The sequence below is a fragment of the Passer montanus genome, unplaced genomic scaffold (assembly GCF_014805655.1).
Source record: "Passer montanus isolate IOZ18808 unplaced genomic scaffold, ASM1480565v1 scaffold203, whole genome shotgun sequence".
In the NCBI taxonomy this organism is placed as follows: domain Eukaryota; kingdom Metazoa; phylum Chordata; class Aves; order Passeriformes; family Passeridae; genus Passer; species Passer montanus.
In genome coordinates, this window is record NW_024366626.1 from 89,996 (window position 1) to 106,378 (window position 16,383).

A 16,383-nucleotide genomic window follows, 5' to 3' on the forward strand; every position below is an offset into this window, starting at 1 on the left:
ACCTAGATTCTTGGCAAGGAAAAAAACTAAAATCCAGGACATATGTAGCTATGCTCCAGAACTATCTGTTCCATGGGATACCAAAAGCAAGAAAACATTTATGTGCAGGCAGTACTGTTATACAGGAGCCAGCTTACAACACTCAAAGGGCCGACAGAACACATAAGGAATTGCCAGTTCTTATTTGGGTTGGCCCTGGATATTCAACATTCACTGTAAAACTTCTCATGCAACTTTCCTTTGTTGTTTTGGGGTCATACTTCAAGCAAGGAGCTGTCTGGATTCCCTCAAACCCCTTTCAGTTTCTGAGTCCACTCAGGCTCGTGTCCAGGCCACAGTGCATGGTGGTTTTACTGGGGGACTGACAAGGAGCATAAATTAAAGCTGTGTTCTGTTCTGGCCCATAAAGACACCTGAAACAAACAGTACTTCTGCAGCTCCTACAGTGTCTGTAGAATTTTAGGAGTCAAAAATAAAGGCTATTTATCTGTATCCTGCAGTTCTCAGCTACACATTTTTAGAGAAATGCCCAATCACGTGCTTGTTCAAAGATCTCTAATACTATCCTGTAAGCAAACATGGGAAAAAGCATTGAAGCTTAGAAAGACTAAAACCAGAAAAGTACAACAAAACCCCAAAGAAATGCATAAGAAGGAGTCTCAGAGACATTCTCATAGCTCTTGGATAATTATAGGATATTCCTGTAATGTTCCTGTAAAGGTAGGTATTGAGAATTTGCCTTGGAAGTTTCTTCTTCCTGCATGTTACTGGTCAAGGCTGTCAAATTGATTTATGTGAGTAAATCAGTTGTAAGATTAGCAGTGTGTACATGGTGAGTCTTACAGTTCTGTCTTTGGCCTGTATAATTTTTCTGCTTTTTTGGGCATAATTTTTGGGGTTGAAGAACCTTTCAGGTGTTCTGTGTTTTGTTTGTGTGATAAGTGGTGGTTTATCCAGACCACCGTTTCCCCAAGGATGGCACTCTAACTTCTAGACTATGTTTTTAATTACAAACCCCCCTGAAGTTTCTTATAGTCTGGACTGTATCACTGCTTTCTTCACTGCCTGGTTGTGTGTAAAATTTGCTAGATTGCTGTTCCCAGCTAGATGTTGGTGCCTCTTTGGTGTGCTAAACCAGCACTGGTGCCTGTTTATGTATAAACCTATTCAGGTGGTCATGTCACATAAAGGCTGTTCTGAACAATCTGCTAAAATTGCATTTCTGTTCATGATTCTGTGAATACAGCTGGAGACCATGCTCCTCCTTCCAGAAGGAGCTGCTATTCTCCCATATTACCAGCCCTGGGCTGCTGGTGAGTTATCCTACCTTAGGAACCAGTTTGGAAGTCAGGGATGTCTGTGGTACTTCCCAAAGGGAAGAGTCAGCCACCACATGCTGATCCAGGCTGTTCTCTGTTTCTTTCTGGGACATTTGTTGATGGAGTCGAAGAGCTGTTTTGGGGTGTGGGTGACCTTTGGAACACCTTTGAATTTAGTCACAAAGTCCTGGTTTAGGTGGTTTGAAAGTGCTCTGGAGAAAGCCCCAGCAGGCAACCAAGCTGAGAATTGGCCTTGGTGCCATCAGGATTATTGAGGCAGGGCAGATGTAGCTAGCCACTGTGACCTTTCTGTTGACCAAAAATAAGGGAGTTCAGCTTTTGGGATGGTATGCATGCATTTGATTTTCAGCCTAAGGAAATAATTGCTGCCTCCCTTGTTCTTTTTCTGTAGATACTCACGTGCGTAGCACATGCTATGGGGGCATCAGAAAAGGGCTGTGTGTCCGTCCCTTCCCTGGAGCTGTCACCAAGTCTGAGTGCTGCTGTGCCAACCCTGACTATGGCTTTGGAGAGCCATGTCAGCCCTGCCCTGCCAAAAACTCAGGTAAAGTTCTGTGTTTCTTCAAGAAAGAACATACTTTAAACAAAACTGTTGTTGAAATCATGCTGCTGATTTTTATTTCATGCCCTAAAGAAAAGTGACCAGGGTGAGTTTGGGTTCCTGAATTAAATGTTTGCTATAAGCAGTAATTTTTGCAAGAGAATAAGCAGAATTCTCCAGTGAATCTGTAAATTTCCTGGTCCAGTCAATCCAACTTAAAGGAGCTGGATTATTTATAGAAATCTGTATTTCATTTTATAAGAATCAATTCTTTAAGTAAACCTGAGAATTTATTTAAGATCTCTTGACTACAGAGCTGAGGTGATGCATCTAGGACAGAATTTCCATTTAGTATTGTTTTCTGAAGCAGCAGAAAACTTTAGGAAAAAAAGTGAAACTGAGTGTGACTAAAAGCAATAACTGGAGAGGACAGTTGTGTCAAGACTGTAAAGAGATCACCTGAGTTTTTAACTCTGCTCTTCTAAGTTTGGTTTTGTATGTGTGTGTGTATATATATATATTTATATGTATGTATGTATGTATGTATGAAATTTCAGGAGGAGTGCTACCCTACAGATTTAACTAAATTACCTATAATGGTTATTTCATGTGAACACTGGCATTTTGTTAGTTACATTTTAGAAAAATTACTATGGAAAAAAAGAAACCATGTGGGTTTAGTATAGAATGAAAGAAGGTGAAATACTGGAAATAACATTTTCTTTTCCCCAACATCTCCACCCCAACTGAGCAGCTGAGTTCCATGGCCTGTGCAGCAGTGGAATAGGTATTACTGTTGATGGAAGAGGTATGTTGCATATTTTCTTTAATGTATATGATTGTCCTGGTTTATGGCAAATTTTGGGAGGAAATTTCTGAAGTGTTTTTTTTTAGGAAAACAAATTTAAGTGGTCCCTTCCTCAAGGAGTTCAAGAAGTAAATTTCTTTCAAGAAAAATGGATAAAATTGTTTCTTTAACACCATTTTGTGTTAACATTGAAATGTTGCTACATTGAAATTTTAACAAGTAATTAACAAGTTAACAATTCAGCATCATAATGTCACCCCAGGACAATGACTCAGAATTCAAAAAAAAAACCAAAACAACTCCTCAAAATCATATTTTTTGCTACTAGAGTTTTTAACTTCAAGATTAATATGTTAGTTTTAGTATTTTAATTCCCAGACTACCATATTTGAATGTTGTCTAGAAATAAAGCTGGAATTAATTCTCTAGAATTTTAATTCTCAGGATTTTGCCTGGCCCTCTCAAGAAAAAAAAATAATCTGTTGCAGAGTTCTGACAACCTATGTTGGTTTCTTTTTTTTTTTTTTTTGAGATTAGAGATTTTTTTCAGATTAGGCATAAAACAGTTCTCTCCCATTTGACAGGAGTCATTTGCCTTTGCAGTTGATTTTTAGTCAGCTGGGATAGTAATAGAACAATTTTTCACTCCAGATCCAGTGTTCCAGTGTTCACTCATGGATTGTTTCCATGGACAGATTGTATCTCTGTAGAGTTAAAAATTGGAAGGGAGCTGAACTGAAAAAACCATATCCTTATGAAAAAAAATCCTGAAAGTGACCACTTGCATTTAGTATTGGGAACTGTAAAGCTCCAGATCCTTTTCCTAGTACCACAGAGACAGGGATTTTAAAAAATAATGGCTGAGCCAGGTCTGAAGTAGGGGCAAAGCATGCTGCAGCTGCCAGATAAGTAAAATGGGTTGAAGAAGGAATGGGAGAATATAGGAACATAAAATTTATTGCTAGGTGTTTTTATAATTATCCTTGTCAGCATTAAAGCTCTTGTTCTATGCAGCAGAAACAGAAAAAGAACTCCCATCATTACCTTTAGTAATAGCCTAAATAACTTCTAAAAATAGTACTTAAGTAAAAGAAATTCTGGTTTTGTTCAGTACATCTGAACAAGTACTTACATCTTATTTGTAAGTATCTACATTTTTTTTTCCTCATTGTTAACATGCTGTAAGCTTGAATTAGTGATGTGAAATCTATGGAATTTATGAATTCTCTGTTCACTTTTCAGTGCATTATAGAAGGTCTATTGAGGAATCTCTAAATCTCAGAGAAATAATGTCAGCATTCAGTAATAATTTTGTACAGGCAGCATCCTACCATAATAATTTGCATGCAGCCTGGTGGAGAGGTTCATGTGTCCTTTTGGACACATGGAAAATACAATTTCTCATTAAAACTTTGAAACAACTGTACTGTCTACCAAGTGCATGACAAAGATCATTCATGTCTCAGCTGAAGTCCTCTTTTGTTCAGGTTTCTGGAGCAAACACAGGGTTCTCTGTGCCTCTTGTACAGCAACATTGCAGCCAATTTTCATGCTTCTGCTCCTGTCACTACTTGTACACTCCTTGTGTGGCTTTTCCTTGAGATCCAGACATGTCTACTGAGCTACAGAATTCATTTTGCTCTAAAGAAAATACGAATCTGAAGTGGCATGCCAAGTAGTATTTTCTTAGGAAGTTTTTCAGGTGTCTCATAGCATTGAGTTTTACCCAGGGGTAGCGTGTTTTTTTCCAAATGCATATATGATTAAATGTATTAAATCAGTACCTAAACTGCACTGTGATTAAAGAGGAAATGTTCTTTACAAAAAGGTGAACCCTACAAGTATAAAACAAGCCTTTCATGAAGTCACAGCTAAGCTAGCACCCTTTCTTTCCAGGGTTTGGGAAAGGAACTATTTAAAGTAATGGGCTTACCATATGAGAAGAAAGAAAATATTGGAAAACCCTCTTCTCTGCAGAGGCAAGAAGTATTAAAAGTAGTCTGTTCCTCTTCTTACAGTTCATATGAATATTTTGGAGTTTTCCAACTACAGCAGAAATTTTATATGGGACTGTAAATTCAGGGTATATAACTCATCCATCATTCTGCTCTATCTGTCTGAGAAAAAATGTAAATTTCCAGCAAGTTCTTACAGGACTGAGTATGCTGTAGTTTTGACCTATACTTTACTTATGTATTAGGAAAATGTACGTGTTAGCTAGTAATTTATAACTTCTTATTACTAGATCTTACCTAGATCCCTCAACCAGAGGCACTGGGTGCACAGGCTAGGTATTCTTCATCAGGCTTTTTCTTACAAACACATAATTCCCTGTCAGTTTAGGTTGGAAAGGATACCTGGAGGTGATCCAGCCTAACCTTCTGCTCAGAGCAAGGGTGTCATCAAAGCTGAATCATTTCTCAAAGCCTTGCCTGGGGGAATTTGGAAAATCTCCAAGGATGGAGTTCCCATAATCTCTTTGGGCAGCTTCCTCCAGGGCTTAGCCACGCTCATGGTGAAGAATTGTTTTCCTGGTGTTTAATTTAAATTGCAGGTGTTGTCTCTTGCCATGTGCACCTCAGAGAGGTGGCTCCATCTTGTCTGTAGTAGTCTGTTAAAATCAGGGAAGTGCTGTTAGAGGTCCCTCTGATATTCCCTCTTTTCAGCTGAGTAAATCCTGTCCCTTCAGCCTCTTCTTACACCTCAGGCACTGATGCTGCTGAGGGAATTTAGCCACACTGAGACTTGGAGCACTCTGAAGGGAAAATTTCTTAATCCATGTGATAGTTTAAACAGAGCAGAGGCATTACTGGGCCTGCTGATTACCAGCACTGATGAACTAATGAGTGATGAACTATTTAGTGATGTCCAGACTGATGGCAGCCTGGTGATAATTTAAACAGAGCAGAGGCATGAGGCATTACTGGACCTGCTGATTGCCAGCACTGATGAACTAATGAGTGATGAACTATTTAGTGATGTCCAGACTGATGGCAGCCTGGACTGCACCAGTCATGCCCTGTTGGAACTCATGCTGAGTTGAGGGGTTTGGGCCAGGTGGAGAGTGAAGACAGCACCCTGAATTTCATGAGCATGAACTTCCAGTTGCTTAAGGCATCAGTAAGTGGGATTCCCTGGAAACTGCCCTCAGGAGGAGGAGCAGAGCAGAGCTTTGAGGATGTTTTCCAGAGATCACAAGAGCTCTGTTCACACATGTAAGAAATCAGGCAAGGAGGGGAAAGACCAGCATGGCTGAGTAAGGATCAAACTGAAGTGTAAGGGGGAAGTGCAGTGTCGGTGGAGCCAGGGAGGAATGCTGTGAGGAATAGAGGAAAGCTGCCCAGATGTGTAGGCATGGGATTGGGAGAGCTAGGGCAGTCTGGGGCTGAGTTTAGCAGGGAGTGCCAAGAGTATGACAAGCTCCTACAGGTGCACAGGAGGCTTGAGGGGTGGGCCCATGTAAAGTGGCCCAAAACTGGACGCAGTATTCCAGGTTTGGCCTTCTAGTGTCAAATAAAGGGGAATAATCACCTCTTTCAGCCTTTGGGCTGCACCTGTGCTGTGCTTGGCTCTGACTGAGAGCCCCAGCATCCCGTGAGTCAGGTGTTGCCCACACCTCTCACAGCAGCAGGTTTGTCATAGCTGGCAGTGCCTGGTTATCTTCTGTTGTTGCAGATATTAATGAGTGTGCTTTGGATCCTGATATTTGCTCCAATGGGATTTGTGAAAACCTGCGTGGCAGCTATCGCTGCAACTGCAACAGTGGCTACCAGCCTGATCCTGCTGGAACCAGCTGTGTGGGTAAGTTGTTTTGTTTTTTGTTATTGTGGATTAATTATTTATCATTTCATTGGTGCTCATTTGACCTGACAAAATTTAGGTGGCAAGACATCTGCTTCTTCAAGCTACAATCAAAGTGCAAAAACCTGGAATGATGCTTTTCTCAATCACTGCATAATTATTATCCTTACTGTAAATTTTGCATACTGTATATTTTTGTATACTGTATATTTTACTTTGTTGCTGTTTGGGGTGTGTAAGCAGGAGGTAATACTGCAGGTTTCACTCTCCATCTAATTAATTTTGTTATTCATGATCATACATGAAATTCAGTGGGTTTTTTTTTTTTTTCTTTTGGAAATTCTTAAATCCAGAAAAAGTGTGTTACACCACAAGTGCATTGTGTAATCATGTCGCTTATGGCCTTGTAATTTTAAGGAGAAAAGCAAAGTTTGTTTAAATTAAAAAGTAATAGAAATCTTTCAGGAACCATCAGATTGTCCGAAGTCTTGTCCTTAAGTTCTGTATTTATTTTGATAAATTAATTGCTCTCTGCACTTGAAGATCTACTGACCTGTCGCTGCTCTTTGTGCTCAGAACTCCACCAGTTTTGCTGGGTAAAACCTGGTCTGTAGAGCTGCAGTATAGTTTTCATATCAAACATTCCTTCCTGGTGATGCAAAGCAAACATAAAGAAAGTGTCTCTTTTAATCTGCTTGAATAAAGAAACTTTACATTGAGTTACTTCCTAAAGCCTTAAATATAACCTTCTGGCAGGAAAAGCACTGCTGCAGAAAAGTATTGGTGTTTTTATTTTTAAAATACTTCATGTAATATTCATTCTCCAAGTGGATTTTATGGGAAGGGGTTTTATTCAGCCAGTTACTCTTGGGATTAGGTAAATGCTAGTAAAATCTATGTATTTACTTAAATAAAGATAAAGCTGACTGAATGTGAGGATGTGTTTATTCTTGGGTAGAATTTTTCCATAAAAGAATTTAAGTGTGAACACTCAGATAAAAGGTTGAAGGATTATAATTAATGACACAGTTTATGGGAGGCCAGGAAATAAAAATGGTCATCAGTCAGAATGCAGACTGTATTTTTGTCAGGTCTGAGTGGGTTTAAAACATGAGCTGCATTGTTCAGTGTTTTTACAGAGCTTATCCCAACAGATTACAGTCCAAATCTGAAGTTATTTTGTGAGATTCTGGTGAAATAATACATTCATCACACTGCATAGTATGGGCCAAAGGATTTCATGACAAAAAGCTCAACATTTCTCTTGAAAATGGCAGTTTACAAATTTGTCCTCCTTTCCTTGGTTGAAAACAGATTAAGTTAGTTAAGGACAGGTTAGTAAAGAGAAGCTTTTTTTAAAATTCATGACTACAAGACTTAAATCTTGGATTTATTGTCTGGGAAAATTTAGGGTTCATTTTCTGAATCCTACCGGAATAAGCACAGCTTGGAATATCTAAAGAAGTTGGGGAAACCAAAATTCACCAGATTGTAGTTATATTGCATTCTTGCTTTTCTTCTGTATTTTTAAATTTTAAAATCTCTAGAAATCTCTTTGATTTAAGATTTCAGTTGCAGTATTAGGTTTGGGAAATCAGGCAGTCAGTAAAGAGGAGACAGTCTGAAGCAGGATGAAATGTCATGTTTATCCTGATTTATCCTATCAATATTCTTCTACAAACATAAGTTATTTTAACATGTGATGGGCATTGAAGGAAAAGGCTTTAAATGATATTTTTTTCTTCTTTCATAGAGTAAATAGTAGGGCAAGGAGGAAGGCACATTACTTTTTATTAGAATTATTAATTATTTTCAGTTTGTTTAAGAGGCGTGCAGGGAATTATGTTACTGTATGGGATTTTCCTAGTCAATGTGCTTGATATTCTGGTCTTAATCATGGTTTTTTTTAAATACAGTGTTCCTCAGGAGAGGAGGTGTGTGTGTACTCTTGAGATGGCTGCCATGCATGAACCATACAGGATAGATTTTAATCCACTTCATGGGTAACAAAAACAATTTTAGCCTATAAAACAGTTAGAACGGTAATTAACACACTGCTGTTTTGGTGTTTGAATAAAATAAATAATTTTAAAAAAATATTTTCAAAGCAAATAAGCCTTCATGAATTTGTGTGGTGTAGTCATACAAATGACAAAGATCATTTGACCAAGGTCAAGGTCGTTGACAAAACTCAAATGACCATGGTCATTGCAGGAAAACATGATTTTTCCTTTACTACTAACGGTGAACTGATTTTTGAGTTTGCTAGTAAAAAAAAAAACAACAACAACCAAAAAAAAAAAAAAAAGAAAAAGGAAAGAAAAACTTTAAGGGCAGAACAGAAATCTTTGCAGTACAAACCTGGAAGTGAATTGGAGCTGTGAAAGTCAGGGCTGTCATTTTTGTCTCCTGTGGCTGCAGACGTTGACGAGTGCGCTGTGAACGGGCTGCTGTGTGACAACGGGCTCTGCCGGAACACCCCGGGCAGCTACAGCTGCTCCTGCCCCAGGGGTTACCTGTTCAGCTCCGAGACAGACACCTGTGAAGGTGAGGAGCCTGCACATCCTGTCAGATCTGGTGTTTTTTCTGTCACATCAAAGCCAGACGGTCCCGGGAGTGATGGCAGATACCAGAGGAAAAGAGAGAGCTGTGATGTTGCATAAATCTCCACATTTCTCTTTTAATTTCCATGCTTTTTAGTGTGTTAGAAGTTGCTGTTGAATTTCTTTCAAAGTAATAATTTAATTTTATGTGATAATGTTTTCATGTTTTCCTTTGCTTAGCTACAGCATTTTTAAACTACAATACGTGCTTGCCTTTGATCATGTAGCAGGAACACCACGTCTGCCATTCAGGGAAATGCATCTGTCTTTATCACAGAAACTCCCTTTTCTTTTCTCCCTTCTTCAGTCTGTGGTGATAGTTCATTCTAGATCAAATCCTGTTGTCTGTGATGCATTCCAGGACCTGGGTATTACTGCCTAGTAATACTAAAATTGTCCTTTATTTTTTCACTGTAATCAAGATTGCTTTCTTATATTACTGTTTAACACAGGTGTTAAAGCTGCAAAAATGTCATACAGCAGAAACTAATGAGCAATTTTAGTTCTTAAAAAGCACATGGAAAACTGTACCAAAAAAGTAAAATTGGAAGCATTTGCTTATGTGCCAACTCTTAATTAGTACTAGGAATTGTACAATTTTACTGGTCTTCTTTATTTTTTGTTTAGTTTTACAGTAAATATCAGTATTTGTAATCATTAGGAAATTTTTATAGTAAATGTTCTTGCATTTCTTTGAGTGATGGGGAAGCTGTAATTCTTTGTTGCAAAATACTTGTTATGTGAACCAGTGTAATCATCCAGATTTTTCTGAAGTGATGGAAGATATTGCTGTCCTCAGCTCCCTGTTACTGATCAGGTAGAAGTTATTGGCATACAGCTAAGCAAACACATGGAAAGAAAAGTAGAAATGTTTTAAATTCTGGCAGTATAACATCATCCACATGTTCTATACAAAACATCTTCACCCCTTCTGTGCAAAAGAAATTATATTCCTTTGTATTTTAATACATGTGGGTTTCAGAGGACACCTTGAGAAGTTAGTTCTTGCTCTTTCTGCATGTTACAAATTGGTACCACTTGTTCAGAGTGGGGCTTTTCTTGTGCCAACCCTCATGGATTTACAGAGCTTTTCTATCTAAGTGCCCATCTGCCCACAGTGCTCAGGAATTTATTCTGTCTCTGTGATTAGTGTCTGTGCACTGCAAGATTTCTGCCTGTGAAAACAGAGAACTGTGTGCCCTTAGTGTACATTGAGGAATCTTCTTGAGGAATCTTCTAGACAGAGAAACGTGTGTAGTGTGGTAAGGGGAGGTGCTCACTACCAAGAACATCAGAGCATAAACACTGGCCTGAAGCTGGGTGGGTGAGAAGCCTGGATGCAGAAAACCCAGCCAAACCTGTTGAAATAAAATGTATCTGCATTTTCAAACAGTAAGCTTGGATTTGTTTCTTGATGGTAATGATGCTATTATTATGAGTACATCTTGAATCTTGTCCTTAGATTGCTGTCTAAATTTAGCCACTGAGGTAAAAAAAAACTGGTCAGGAGGGGTTTTGTGTAAAAGTGTCTGTAAAATCTATTAAATACTGCATTTTTACTCGTGTTGGGTAGGCAGTAGTAATGCTGGGTTGGCAACAGAGAAAGAAATTATTCTCTTTCTGCCCAAATCCTGTTTCTTGTAATTCGTTTTGGAGTTGTAAGTTCACTGGTTGTAAAAACCTGCTGTAGTCAGGAGCTCTGTGTTGAGCACTGAAAATGCTCTGATGCTTGTTAGTCACCAAGAAATTCTTAATCTGACTCTCATCAGCAGCTCAGAAGAAATAACAAAACTCTTGTTTTGTTTGTAGTTCAATTGAAATTTTATCAGTTTGTTGTGAGGAGTAGGAGACTTGTCTGAGGCACCAGAGTCTGTGAAAGTTGAGATTTTTATGACAAGCTCCATGGTTTAGTTTGAGTTTCCAGTGACATAACTAGTTAAATGTAAACCAGATGTGCTTTGAAGTTCATTTCCAGGAATGTACAGTGTACTGTTTCAATTTTTCTCTCTCTGACGTTTACAATGTACACTCAGTTAAGAGAAAAAAAAATTTAAAACACACCTCAGTAAATACCTTCATACATAGCAGGTTTTATTTTACCATACAAAACAGTGTTAAAATCCATTGTTTGCTGCTTACTCTTTTAAAAATTACCATTTAGTAGTATTATGAGAAGCTGTAGGGAAACAATTTTTGGAGTTTGTTTGCATTGTGCATATGATGCTTTTTCACTTGATTCAGCAGTGCACTAATGCTGAAATGCACTTAATGTCATCTTTTAATTTTATTTTTCTTTCCTGGACGGTGATTTTGGGATGTAGTCAATGCACTGTTATCAGGCTATTGCTATCCAAATTTATTTGGCTTGGGGTTTTGTTTCTTTTTTTTCTTCTTACTTAGCATAGTGCTAAAGTTTATCAAATGCAGAAAGGCCTAGAGCATGGCCCATGAAGCCAAGAGATCTGACTCTGCTTTTCAAAAGGTGTTGAATTTTTGCTCCCCATCTCCACTTACTCCCTTCTTTGCTTGTAGTTTCAGGGACATTGGCTTCCAGGTGTGGCCCTCAATTAATTTTGTCAGGTTTTCATTTAAATTCTGAAAATTGGAAACAAAAAGATGTATTTTCTTAGAAGAAAATTGGTTATAACCCTACCTTGCTAAAAGCCAGGGAAAATGAAAAATAGGATTGATAACCTCATATTGCCCCCGTAAGTGTGAAGCAGTTTAGCTTTCATACATCTCCTTGAAGTGGTGATTTGGATAGTGACACCTGTCTGCTTTTCACTTTGTCGTGCACATTGGTTGTGTCTGTGCAAACCTGTGTGAGGTCGGCTGCCTGCTGTTAACACAGTGTGACACTTGACATGAAAATCACCCACTTTCAGCTTTAAGTACCTGCCCAGGTCCCTCATGGAAATGTCTCTCAAGTTGCAGCTTATTTAAAGAAGGGAGGAGCACTTGTGATTGTTTGGACCGAGAATACATCACTCTAGTTTTGTTAGTTTGTCCTGTCTTTTAAATTTTTTCTGACTTTCTTTTTTAAAGCTAGACTAACTTCTGAAAGCAGGATGTCAGATGGAGAGGAAGCAAAAGCATGTTCTTTGTCCCAGAGCATTTCTGTTCAGAGGATTATTTAACATAGATACTTAAGATAACTTTTTTTTTTGTGTCAGAGTGATGTATGATTTTAAGAACCACTTTGGTTTCTGTGCAAAAGCTGCAGAGAACACTCCCCACCACCTGGCACTGCTGGCTGGAGGAAGCCACGGAGTGGGAAGCAACAGAGGCAGGGAGCATTCACAGGGTAATAAAAACTGAGATAATGAAGTTTAAAATATATCCACAGAGAAGACCTTGGTGCAGAGCAGATAATTGCTGGTAAGGACTCCGGGTGCCAGCTTGGGTGCAGAGGGACTTGGAGCTTATTCTGTCAGAGCTAACAATGAGGCACATTGTCCTGACCTGATAAAGCCTCTTAGATTTTACATCCCTGCATCTGCGTATGATTAATCTGTAAAATGGGCAATCCGCAGTTTAAAATCAGGCTTCAGAAACATAAAGCTCTGTTGTTGTTCAGAAAGTTGCTGACAGTCAAAGGCAAATCCTGTTTGCTCTTTGTAGATAAGTCCATTAAGTAAAGGGTCTGTGAAAGCTGGCTTTTAAATTAAGTGTTTGCTTTTGGCATGAAGAGAGACATCACAGTTTCCAAAGTTTACTGATTCTTATTTTTATCTCTCTTGCCTTTTTTTTTTAATTAATACATTAATATTATTATATATATTTAAATACCCGTTGCTTCCTGTGATGCATATCTCTAGCGAAAGAAAGGCTTGATGCACCATAACAAAATAGCAAATTGTATCTCTTAAAAAACTTTTAAAAAATAGGGAGGACCTTTCAATTTGTCTTGAAAATTGTCTTGATGCCATTAATATCCCTAGTGCTTAGCTAGATACTACATTAGGTTATAATTAATCTAAAGAAAACGGTTTTAATTTATAGATATTACATTATATTCTTCAAGCACTGCTAGCAAACATAAGCAAGTACTAAATATTTTTTTACTTCAAGCTTGACAAAGGGAACTGGTTGGATTAGAATGTATGGCTTGATTCAGGATGCATGTAAAAAAAATTAAATTGCTTGAGTTCAGAAAGAAATGGTGGATATGCATCAGCAGTTCTTCTTGGAGAGAATGTGTTTGTTTCAGTCTTAAAACTGATACCACTTAAAAGAAATAATCAGCAAATAATGCTGTCTGCAGGGGTCCTATTCTTATATGTGAACTAGCTTAAAAACCTCACAGGGATAATAAACAGGATTTTGGGGCTAAAGAGAAGTACCATTTACAGTGTTCCAGTTACAACTGCTATTTCTTCAGCGTTTCTACAACTAGAGAATTGCAGCCAGCATTGTGATATTTTGCTTCTGACAGGGTTTTCTTAATTCTTCTCATGGAGCCATAAACGGCAGAAACAATGAGGGCTTTGTTTGTTCTCTGCGTGGTGTGGCTGGGAATGCATTTACATTGTGTGAAAAAAGAGTTTTGTTTTCTCACAGCACAGCTGTAACTGATGCTGGAGAACTTTATGGCCCATGCTGTTGGAAATTAATTGTCCTTGTAGAAAAAGGCCATTTAATTAACACCTCCAAAATATGTGCACTTCAAAATACAGGCTACCTGTCTGTCCCTGTGTCTTTTGAATTTTTCTTGCTGGGAGGAGAGCAGGGGCAAATATTTCAGGCAATCCTGGTCCCTCACAGTCCATAACAGCATTTAGAGAGTATAAATTACCATGGAATTCTTCCCAGAAGCACTCTTTAGTCCTAATAATGCCTTTTGTTTCTGGATTACAGATATAAACGAATGTGAAAGCAGCCCATGTGTCAATGGTGCCTGCAGGAACAACCTTGGGTCGTTCCACTGTGAATGTTCATCTGGCAGCAAGTTGGACCCTACAGGACTGATTTGTATTGGTGGGTGTTTCCTCCTTTTATTTTCCCTTTTTATAAATATATATATATTTATATACACACACACACACACATATCCTACATATATACAAAAATGTTAATAGACTTTGAGGATTCTTTTGGAAAAAAAAGCAGAATACAGAGGTTTTATTGGAGTAAGCAGCAACAGTTGTCTGTAGGATGTCATTGGCATTATCTTTGAAAGCCATTCATTAATGTGTTTGCATTTTTTCCCTTGGCTTTCTAATAAAATTCAAAAGGGTTGCAGTCTTCTGTACTTTGCAGGTGTTGGTAAGTTGCCATTGTTGCATATTATTTGTGTACCATAATTGAAATTGTTGTGAGATATGTGTGGTGCTCCAACTGTATTGCAGTGTCATTAATAAGTGGGTGTCATATTAAGTGGGTGATGCTAATCTTAAATGTTACTTTTCTTTTCATATGGATTTGTTTGGCATTTTTAATTCGAATTTTCTTGTTAGAATTTTCTTAAGGTGGAAAAACAAAGCAAAGACTCCATCCTGTATTTAATTATGGAATTCTTCCATCCCTTAATGTGTTTTTTAAGTGAATGTTACTTTTGTGCCTAAGCTTTCTCTTACATTTCTTTGTAGCATTACTGGCTGGTGAAGTTTATTATTGTTTTTGTAGTTTTCATGTTGTGCTAATTTCCTGATATATCCATGCTAACAAACGCTTTTTGTACCTCTTATTTTTAATCTTCTGTTCTTACATCCAAAGGGGCCACAAGTTCACAAAGAGCCTAATTATAACAGTGTTCTGGATTTACTTGGCAAATGGTTTTTGCTGGAGTGTTTACAGTATGACGTCCCATTTGGCCTGAATAGCTGTGACAAATAACATAAAATATAAGCAAGAAAATCAGCTGAGTAGTCAGATAAAAACTGAAGAACAGGATCCAGCTACATACTGTGAGCCTAATCATTAGTTTTTCATGCTAACAAGAACTGGCTCAGACACATGTTTTTCCACTACAAGTGTGAATATGTTAAGACAGAAGGGTCAGAATTAGAGCTGGTGCAAGACATACAGATTTTTACTGCTAGAACCCAGTTTTTCCACCTTGGCCAAAATTTCATTGGCATTGGAATGAGGGGGGGGCGAGCTGGATTATTGAAAATTGAGTGGGGGGCTGGAGATTACAGGTGATTTACTGTGTGGAAAAACTTAAAAGTGTTCTTATCAAATTTACACCGTTTTTAAATCTGAAGTTGATTTTCTTCCATTACCCCTGTAGAGAAAAACTTCAGTATATTTGTCCTATTTTTTTTTAATCAGATTGCTTCTGTAAAGCACTGCTGTAGTAACAGATACCTTATTCCTATTAATAAGTGAAGGGCTAAAATAGTATTGAGGTTTAGGATTTTTTGTGTTTTGCACAGGAGTGATCAAAATAAGGTAATATTAGTTTCTGACAATATATTTTATTTTTTTTTTACTTTCAAATTTGCTCTCATTTCAGAACCAGAATCAGAACCACATCATTCAGCATAGATGTGAGCCATTTGTCTCTTTTCTATGAGCTTTCCTGGGCAGAGAGAGAAAAATCCCTTGCTGAAGTTACGGTCATTTGCACTCAGATTTAAGCTCAAACCTTCAGCAAATGAGGGTTGTAAGTTCAGCAGTTACAATAAAAATTTTCAGCAGTGGTAGTGACATGCTTTGCTTGCCCATGGGCAGCTTTTGCAATATTAGGACCGTGCTTGTGAAGGGAAAAAAATGGGAATTGTTTTTGAAGGATATTTGAAATATACAAGTGTTTCATTGGTGTTTTAGGAATTGCCCATACCTTATGGATACAGCCATTTGTGCTTTTTGAGACACGCAGTTTTACATGCTTTTTAGACATATTTTAGTAATGATTTTTGGAGTTCATAAAGTGCACAATAAGTAGGATGCCATCTGCCTGTAGTATGCTTATATTCTTCTTCAAGTCTTCAAAGAGATAAGAGCAACAGAAGGAATGCTTTGATGTTGGATAATAACTTTGACCAAAAATTTTTGTCTGGACAAAAGAGATGATGGAAATTAAAGGAATATCCTGAAAATGATAAGATGAGCAGACTTTGGCAGGATAGTGTGGGTGCAGCTGGTGTGAGCAAAATACCTGCTAATTTGTAGAATTTAAATAATTTCTGAGATACTGGTTTTGAATTTTCACTCCTATAAAGTGGTCAAGTAAAAGGAAGCAATGTTGAGCTCAGTATTTATGCACTTGTTCAAGTGTGGAGCTCTGTCCCACTTGTTTGAGACCAATGTTAACCTAAATAATACAACTGTTTTACACTTAGCTGT

The 16,383-nt window shown here is 37.9% G+C and overlaps 1 protein-coding gene across 1 annotated transcript in view; it reads left to right on the top strand.

Annotated features, from left to right (window-relative positions):
- Nucleotides 1-16,383, top strand: part of LOC120501793 (fibrillin-2-like) — a 120,936-nt gene that overhangs the window by 50,452 nt on the left and 54,101 nt on the right. The window contains exons 16-20 of the mRNA XM_039708482.1: nucleotides 1,732-1,884; nucleotides 2,636-2,689; nucleotides 6,365-6,490; nucleotides 8,912-9,037; nucleotides 13,951-14,070. Of these exons, the coding sequence (XP_039564416.1) occupies nucleotides 1,732-1,884; nucleotides 2,636-2,689; nucleotides 6,365-6,490; nucleotides 8,912-9,037; nucleotides 13,951-14,070 (579 nt within the window). The remainder of the gene's footprint in view (nucleotides 1-1,731; nucleotides 1,885-2,635; nucleotides 2,690-6,364; nucleotides 6,491-8,911; nucleotides 9,038-13,950; nucleotides 14,071-16,383) is intronic.